This window comes from Onychostruthus taczanowskii, unplaced genomic scaffold (assembly GCF_017590055.1).
Source record: "Onychostruthus taczanowskii isolate IOZ18803 unplaced genomic scaffold, ASM1759005v1 scaffold557, whole genome shotgun sequence".
NCBI lineage: Eukaryota > Metazoa > Chordata > Aves > Passeriformes > Passeridae > Onychostruthus > Onychostruthus taczanowskii.
This window is the reverse complement of record NW_024503202.1, coordinates 4114-13718: the sequence shown is the minus strand read 5'-3', so window position 1 is coordinate 13718 and position 9605 is coordinate 4114. Positions and strand designations below refer to the sequence as shown.

The following is a 9605-nucleotide window of genomic DNA, read 5'->3' as shown; positions in this document are numbered from 1 at the left end:
ATTTGGGCATTTTTTGACCCAAAATTCATTGTCGTCTTCATCATCTTCATCTTCATCATCGTGGAGAACCAAGGGTCCATTTTGGGCTGGTTTTGACCCAAAATTGCTCCTCATCTTCATCTTCATCATCATCATCTTCATCATCATCATCATCATGACCCAAGTGTCCAATTTGGGCATTTTTTGACCCAAAATTCCTCCCCAACTTCATCATCTTCATCATAGAGAACCAAGGGTCCATTTTGGGCTGGTTTTGACCCAAAATTCCTCATCTTCATCTTCATCATCATCCTCATCTTCATCATGACCCAAGTGTCCAATTTGGGCATTTTTTGACCCAAAATTCCTCCCCAACTTCATCATCTTCATCGTGGAGAACCAAGTGTCCATTTTGGTCTGGTTTTGACCCAAAATTCCTCATTTTCATCTTCATCATCATCATCATCTTCATCACGACCCAAGTGTCCATTTTGGGCTGGTTTTGACCCAAAATTCCTCCTCATCTTCATCTTCATCATCGTGGAGGGCCAAGGGTCCATTTTGGTCTGGTTTTGACCCAAAATTCCTCATTTTCATCTTCATCATCATCATCTTCATCATGACCCAAGTGTCCATTTTGGGCTGGTTTTGACCCAAAATTCCTCCTCATCTTCATCTTCATCATCACCATCTTCATCACGACCCAAGTGTCCAATTTGAGCATTTTTTGACCCAAAATTCCTCCTCATCTTCATCATCTTCATCATCGTGGAGGACCAAGTGTCCATTTTGGGCTGGTTTTGACCCAAAATTCCTCATCTTCATCTTCAGCATCATGGAGGCCATCTTCATCTTCATCATCATCATCTTCATGGAGGCCCAAAGCTCCATTTTGGGCTTTTTTTGACCCAAAACTCCTCCTCGTCTTCATCCTCATCATCATCTTCCTCCCCACCCTCCTCCTCCTCCTCAGCCCCTCCCCCCCTTAATCTTCATCCCCTCCTCCACCTTCGTCATCCTCGGGGCCTTCATCGCCTCCACCTTCATCATCCTCGGGGCCTTCGTCATCGTTTTTGGGTTCTTCATCATCCTCCTCATGGCCTTCATCCCCAAATTCGGGTCCTTCATCATCCTCGGGGCCTTCATCATCGTTTTTGGGTCCTTCATCATCCTCGGGGCCTTCATCATCGTTTTTGGATTCTCCTTCATCATCCTCGTGGTTTTCTTCCTCGTTTTTGGCTTCTCCCCCCTCTTCCTCAGGGCCTTCATCCTCGAATTTGGGTTCCTCCTCATCCTCGGGGCCTTCGTCCTCATTTTTGGGTCCTTCATCATCCTCCTCCTCCTCCCGGCGCGTCCACCCCGGCTCCGGCCGGCAGCACGGACAGTCCGAGCGGTGCGCGGGGGCGGCGTCGCGCTGCGGGTCGTAAAAATCTGGGGAAAAGGGAAAAATGACCAACGGAGTGACCGATGGAGTGACCAATGGAGTGACCGCTGGAGTGACCAGTGGAGTGACCAATGGAGTGGCCACTGGAGTGACCAACGGAGTGGCCAGTGGAGTGACCGCTGGGCACTGACCCCTCCCAGGCCACGGCCGGACATCGGAGCGGTCACTCATCAAACTGGGGTAGTAAAAATCTGGGGAAATGGGAAAAAATGGCCAAAAATGACCAATGGAGTGACCGCTGGAGTGACCACTGGAGTGACCAATGGAGTGACCGCTGGGCACTGACCAATCCCAGGCCATGGCCGGACCTCGGAGCGGTCACTCATCAAAGTGGGGTCATAAAAATCTGGGGAAATGGGAAAAAATGGCTAAAAATGACCAATGGAGTGAATCATCATCATCATCACGACTCAAGTGTCCAATTTGGGCGTTTTTTGACCCAAAATTCTTCCTCATCTTCATCATGGAGAACCAAGTGTCCATTCTGGGCTAGTTTTGACCCAAAATTCCTCATCTTCATCATCATCATCATCATCATCACGACTCAAGTGTCCAATTTGGGCGTTTTTTGACCCAAAATTCTTCCTCATCTTCATCATGGAGAACCAAGTGTCCATTCTGGGCTAGTTTTGACCCAAAATTCCTCATCTTCATCATCATCATCATCATCATCACGACTCAAGTGTCCAATTTGGGCGTTTTTTGACCCAAAATTCTTCCTCATCTTCATCATGGAGAACCAAGTGTCCATTCTGGGCTAGTTTTGACCCAAAATTCCTCATCTTCATCATCATCATCATCATCATCACGACTCAAGTGTCCAATTTGGGCGTTTTTTGACCCAAAATTCTTCCTCATCTTCATCATGGAGAACCAAGTGTCCATTCTGGGCTAGTTTTGACCCAAAATTCCTCATCTTCATCTTCAGCATCATGGAGGCCATCTTCATCTTCATCATCATCATCTTCATGGAGGCCCAAAGCTCCATTTTGGGCTTTTTTTGACCCAAAACTCCTCCTCGTCTTCATCCTCATCATCATCTTCCTCCCCACCCTCCTCCTCCTCCTCAGCCCCTCCCCCCCTTAATCTTCATCCCCTCCTCCACCTTCGTCATCCTCGGGGCCTTCATCGCCTCCACCTTCATCATCCTCGGGGCCTTCGTCATCGTTTTTGGGTTCTTCATCATCCTCCTCATGGCCTTCATCCCCAAATTCGGGTCCTTCATCATCCTCGGGGCCTTCATCATCGTTTTTGGGTCCTTCATCATCCTCGGGGCCTTCATCATCGTTTTTGGATTCTCCTTCATCATCCTCGTGGTTTTCTTCCTCGTTTTTGGCTTCTCCCCCCTCTTCCTCAGGGCCTTCATCCTCGAATTTGGGTTCCTCCTCATCCTCGGGGCCTTCGTCCTCATTTTTGGGTCCTTCATCATCCTCCTCCTCCTCCCGGCGCGTCCACCCCGGCTCCGGCCGGCAGCACGGACAGTCCGAGCGGTGCGCGGGGGCGGCGTCGCGCTGCGGGTCGTAAAAATCTGGGGAAAAGGGAAAAATGACCAACGGAGTGACCGCTGGAGTGACCAGTGGAGTGACCAATGGAGTGGCCACTGGAGTGACCAACGGAGTGGCCAGTGGAGTGACCGCTGGGCACTGACCCCTCCCAGGCCACGGCCGGACATCGGAGCGGTCACTCATCAAACTGGGGTAGTAAAAATCTGGGGAAATGGGAAAAAATGGCCAAAAATGACCAATGGAGTGACCGCTGGAGTGACCAGTGGAGTGACCAATGGAGTGGCCACTGGAGTGACCAACGGAGTGGCCAGTGGAGTGACCGCTGGGCACTGACCCCTCCCAGGCCACGACCGGACATGGGAGCGGTCACTCACTGGGGTTTGGGGTCATAAAAATTAGGAAAAACAGGAAAAATTCCCAAAAATCCCCAAAATGACCACTGGAGTGACCACTGGGCACTGACCCCTCCCAGGCCACGGCCAGACATCAGAGCGGTCACTCACTGGGGTTTGGGGTCATAAAAATTAGGAAAAACAGGAAAAATTCCCAAAACTCCCCAAAATGACCACTGGAGTGACCACTGGAGTGACCAGTGGAGTGACCAGCGCAGTGACCCTCGCCCCGGCCGGACATCGCAGCGGTCACTCACTGAGGTTTGGGGTCACAAAACCTGAGAAAACCAGGGAATCCTCCCCAAAATGACCACTGGAGTGACCAGCAGAGTGACCACTGCAGTGACCAGCGCAGTGACCAGCGCAGTGACCCCCGCCCCGGCCGGACATCGCAGCGGTCACTCACTGAGGTTGGGGTCATAAAACCTGAGAAAACCAGGGAATCCTCCCCAAAATGACCACTGGAATGACCACTGGAGTGACCACTGGAGTGACCACTGGAGTGACCCCCGCAGTGACCCCCGCCCCGGCCGGACATCGCAGCGGTCACTCACCGAAGGGCCCCGGCCGGGGCGGCCCCTCCAGCCGCTCCAGGACGGTCAGCAGCACGCCGCACGTCCACTCGCCTTTGGCCGCGGCCAGAGCGCGGAGCCCCTCTCTGCCTCCCGCCCCCTTTTCCCGCCAGGACCGTACCACCTCCAGGGGGAGCTTCCCCTGCTCCCCCCCCCTCGCGCGCCGCTGGGTGGGACGCGCCGGCCGAGGCTATAAATGGGCGGGCCGGCGCGCGGGGCGCGCAGTGCGGGCGCCACGTGGAGCGGACGCGGAACGCGCGGCACCGCCATGGCCTCCAACGGTACCGGCGCCGTGGGGACCCCCTCAGCTCCCTTATAACCCGGGCAGGGACCCCCGAGCCTCGGGGAGGGACCCCCACAGACCTCTCCTTGCCCCGGGGACCCCGCGGGCGGGCGGGGGCTGCAGCGCCCAGCGCGGTCTGGGAGCACCGTGGGGGGGAAACCTGAGGGGGTTCCGGCGGCCGCCGCACTTAAAACGGCGTTGGTTGTGTTGTTTTTAATCAATGCTCTTTGAAGTCATTATTTTATCGTTAATTGATGTAGTTAAGGCGTTGTTTCATTGTGGGTTTTTCACCGTCAGCGCTGCTCTGGGACTGTGTGTGATTTGCGCTGTGTGGGGTTTGATGCCGCCCCGTTTCCGCCACGCCTCACTTCTCTATTTTTTGTTTTTAATTTGTTTTCCTTTTGCCTTTTAATATTTTCCCGTTTTAACACTTACGTTTTAAACCCAAACCGCCAATTTCGGGTGCTTTTCTGGGTTATTTTTGTGCTAAAACCATCGCCGATGGGGCGGGGGCCGAACAAAGCGCCGCGCCCGGATGCTGCACGCCTGCAGCGGGGAAGAAAATTAACCCCGAAACTCCCAATTTTAACCCAAAAACTTGAATCTCGTCTGGAATTCCCGGGAATTTGTTGAGATTTTGGGTTAATTCCGGGGTGTTTCAGGGGGTCTGGGACCCGCTTTTTTCCCCCGCCCGCCATTTTGTGGTTTTGCCTCTGCGCCACCGCCGCCATTTTGTGCGAGCGGCGCGTGCGCGGCGCCGCTGCCGCAGTGACACATCCGGGTCCTTCCGTTAAATCAAATTAAATCCAAATCGGTCAAATCAAACGAATCAAATTTATTCAAACACATCAGAAATTAAACCCTAAAACTTCGGTTTCGACCTTAAAAAAAATTCCCCCCCGCGGTTTCTCCCCTGCGTGAGGGGAAATCGCCGCCGTGTCGTGAGGGGGAGGGTTCAGTCCCGCGCTCTTAGGTGCGGATTTCTGAGGGAAAATTAAAAGTATTTTAACGAAATACAAAGTTTTATAACTAAATTTGAGTTTTATTGTGCTGATAATGTCACTTTTTGAAAGAATTTCGATGGTAAATGGAGGTTTTTAGACTGTCCAAATATTCCCCCCCCGGGGCACGTCTTTTGTTAGACAAAGCCTGAGGGGAGTTTTAAAATTGTACTTTCATTTGAAGATCTAAATATTTAAAGTTTAAATTTATCCTTTTGAATTTCGCGTATAAATTGTTTAATTCGTTGTTTTTGTGATCTTTTTGACGCTTTTTGCTGTTACAATCACGTGTTTTCACACCCCCTTTTGTCGTGCGCTGCCTGAGGAAAATTTTAACTTTTTCTTGGAATTTTTCTGTCTAAATAATTAAATTTATTTTAGTTTTTATTTTTTTATGACGCGTAAATAATGAAATTCGAGCTCTGAGTGCTTTTTGAAGCGGATATTTGCTGTAAAAATCGGAATTTTAGACCCTTTTCGTTGTGCTGAGCCTGAGGGGGCTTTAAGGCTTCCCGTCCTTTTTCACATTTAAACAATAAAATTCATCTTTAGTTTCACTTTTTTTATAATTAAAATCCAAATTTGCGGTGATTTTGGGGGATAAAATCGTTAATTTTATTTTTGGGCGGGAAATTTCCCTCTTCATCAGGGTTTGGTGCTTTAGGGTGGGTGAAACTCCCAAATTTTCCTTTATTTTGTGTCAAAATTTCGCTATTTCTGCCCTAAAACCAAAAATTACTCTTAATTACCTTAATTAAATTGTTAAAATATATTTATTTTAAGGCACTTTTAATTCTGTTTCTGTAGTTAGAGACTTCCTGCTAATAAGTAACGCCGTTAATTAATTGATTTTTTATTTAAATGTTATTTTTACGCTCGTTAAGTTTTGTTTATTTCGAGTTCTTTAATTAAATTTTTGTAATTGGAAGTATTTTATAAAATTAGGGGCTTTTAGGTTTTAACAGGGTGATTGTTTTTCTCATTATCGGTTAATGAAGTGCTTTTAATTACAGAAATAAAGAAATAAAAATGGATTTATTGATAAGTGGGTATTGATTGGATTTTAATTATGGAAATCGGTGGGGAAAATCTTTAAAGTCATTAATTTGTCTTATTAATCATTAAGGGAGCACTTTATAAAAATCAGTGTAAAACCCTTTAAATACATGGAGTTAATGTTGGGTTTGTGCTAATTTTCCTAATTAAAAGCCTATTAATATGCAATGATTACATTAATTAGTGACTGATATGAATATTAACTAGGGGTATTAACAATAATGGAGTTATTTTTGTGTCTATTTCTTAATTAAAACCGCCCTAATCACAGCTAATAATGTAAAGAATTGATTTTAAAGTATTTATTAGTTAATTAACTTTTGAGGTTAATTAATTTAAAGATATTTTTGTTGCGTGTAATAAAAGGAGTTTGTTAATTGTTAAGAGCAATAAATTAAATAATTGAAAGGTGAATGACTGTGTTTAAAACCACACTGTTGGTAATTAGTGTGGTGGGAAACGACTTAATTAAAGGCGTTAATTAATGTAAAAAATGGATTTGTTTTGAGATATAATGATATTTTTGTTGCGTGTAATAAAAGGAGTTTGTTAATTGTTAAGAGCAATAAATTAAATAATTGAAAGGTGAATGATTGTGTTTAAAACCACGCTGTTGGTAATTAGTGGTGGGAAATGACTTAATTAAAGGCGTTAATTACTGTAAAAAATAGATTTATTTTAAGATAAAACTTAATTTGTTTTGTAATTAAAGCCACTTAATCAATAGCCAATCATTTTAATGAAGTGGGTTGGTCGTAAAATAACTTTGGTGTTACTTCTGTAATAAAAATAATTAATAATTAACAGATATTTAAAGAATTAAAGACTTACTTTGAAGGTATTTAATTAATAATCAGTAATATTATTAAAGTGGGTTAATTGTAAGATAATTCCGCCCTCATTTCCATAATTAAAATGCTGTTTTAATAATCAATAAATACATAATCAAATAATAATATACATTTAAATTAAACGATTCCTGATTAATTAACCACGAGCTTTTAACCCTTTCCTTCTCAGACTGAATAAATTCGATAAAATAGATTGATCTTAAGTGATTCCTGATTAATTAACCACAGATTTTTAACCCTTTCCTGCCCATATTCAATTAACCAGGAAAAAAAACCCGATTTATTTGAAGTGATTTCTGCTGGATTCTCCCCAAATTTTTTTTAACACTTTCCAGATCGAATTAATTAGGGAGCAATTATTTATTTTAATCAATTTTTGCTTGATCAACCTCAGCTCTTTAACCTTTTCCTACCCAGATGTAATAAATCAGGGAAAACATTTTTTAAGTGTCCCCGTGGGGAATTAACCAGGAAAAAAAAACCGATTTATTTGAAGTGATTTCTGCTGGATTCACCCCAATTTTTTTTTTAACACTTTCCAGATGGAATTAATTAGGGAACAATTATTTATTTTAATCAATTTTTGCTTGATCAACCTCAGCTCTTTAACCTTTTCCTACCCAGATGTAATAAATCAGGGAAAACTTTTTTTAAGTGTCCCCGTGGTTTTTTTTTTTTTTTTTTAACTCTTTCCTCCCCAGGTATAATTAATTAAGGCAAATAAATTTAATTGAAGCGATTTTCCCTCGATTAACTCAACTTTTAACCCTTTCCTCCCCAGATTACAGCCAGACGGCGACACAAAGGTACAACCCCCCCCCCTCCCCCTTTCCCAACCCTTCCCCATCCTTAAAAATCTCTGGAATTTTTCCTAATTTTGGGGTTTTTTTGGGTTTTTTTTTCGGCAGTTACGGCGCCTACCCCGCCCCCCCCAGCCAGAGCTACTCGCAGGGAGGGGGGCAGGGCTACTCCCAGCAGAGCTACGGGGGCTACGGGCAGAGCTCGGACTCGGGCTACGGCCAGGGGGGGTACAGCTCCTCCTACGGGCAGAGCCAGAGCGGGGAGTGAGGAGAAACATCCTAAAACTATCCTAAAATATCCCAAAAATAGGGAAAAATCCCAAAAATCCCCATTGTTCTGTTCCATTGGAGCCAAAACTGCCCAAAGTCAGAGCTGGGACTGGGGTACGGCCAGGGGGGGTACAGCTCCGCCTACGGGCAGAGCCAGAGCGGGGAGTGAGGAGAAACATCCTAAAACTATCCTAAAATATCCCAAAAATAGGGAAAAATCCCAAAAATCCCCATTGTTCTGTTCCATTGGAGCCAAAACTGCCCAAAGTCAGAGCTGGGACTGGGGTACGGCCAGGGGGGGTACAGCTCCGCCTACGGGCAGAGCCAGAGCGGGGAGTGAGGAGAAACATCCTAAAACTATCCTAAAATATCCCAAAAATAGGGAAAAATCCCAAAAATCCCCATTGTTGTGTTCCATTGGAGCAAAAACTGACCAAAGTCAGAGCTGGGACTGGGGTACGGCCAGGGGGGTGCAGCTCCTCCTACGGGCAGAGCCAGAGCGGTGAGTGACAAAAACTATCCTAAAATATCCCAAAAATAGGGAAAAATCCCAAAAATCCCCATTGTTCTGTTCCATTGGAGCCAAAACTGCCCAAAGTCAGAGCTGGGACTGGGGTACGGCCAGGGGGGGGCAGCTCCTCCTACGGGCAGAGCCAGAGCGGGGAGTGAGGAGAAACATCCTAAAATGTCCCAAAATTCCCAAAAAAATACAAAAATCCCCGTTGTTCTGTTCCATTGGAGCCCAAACTGCCCCAAAGCCAGAGCTGGGACTCTGCTACGGCCAGGGGGGTGCAGCTCCTCCTACGGGCAGAGCCAGAGCGGTGAGTGAGGAGAAACATCCTAAAATGTCCCAAAATTCCCAAAAAAATACAAAAATCCCCAGCCTTCTATCCCATTGGAGCCCAAACTGACCCAAAACTGCCCAAACCCAGAGCTGGGACTGGGCTACGGCCAGGGGGGTACAGCTCCTCCTACGGGCAGAGCCAGAGCGGTGAGTGACAAAAACTATCCTAAAATATCCCAAAATTCCCAAAAAAATACAAAAATCCCCAGCCTTGTATCACATTGTACCCTAAACCTGCTGAAAACCCAGAGCTGGGACTGGGCTACGGCCAGGGGGGGTGCAGCTCCTCCTACGGGCAGAGCCAGAGCGGTGAGTGACAAAAACTATCCTAAAATATCCCAAAAATAGGGAAAAATCCCAAAAATCCCCATTGTTCTGTTCCATTGGAGCCAAAACTGCCCAAAGTCAGAGCTGGGACTGGGGTACGGCCAGGGGGGTGCAGCTCCTCCTACGGGCAGAGCCAGAGCGGTGAGTGACAAAAACTATCCTAAAATATCCCAAAAATAGGGAAAAATCCCAAAAATCCCCATTGTTCTGTTCCATTGGAGCCAAAACTGCCCAAAGTCAGAGCTGGGACTGGGGTACGGCCAGGGGGGTGCAGCTCCTCC

The 9605-nt window shown here is 46.3% G+C and overlaps 1 protein-coding gene across 1 annotated transcript; it reads left to right on the top strand.

Annotated features, from left to right (window-relative positions):
• The first annotated feature begins 4043 nt into the window (after positions 1–4043).
• LOC121342701 (RNA-binding protein FUS-like) lies at positions 4044–8151 on the top strand. Its single transcript, XM_041417296.1, has 3 exons — positions 4044–4173; positions 7865–7889; positions 7992–8151. The coding sequence occupies exons 1-3, from the start codon at positions 4089–4091 to the stop codon at positions 8149–8151; spliced, it is 270 nt and encodes an 89-aa protein (XP_041273230.1). The 5' UTR covers positions 4044–4088.
• Positions 8152–9605: the final 1454 nt, after the last annotated feature.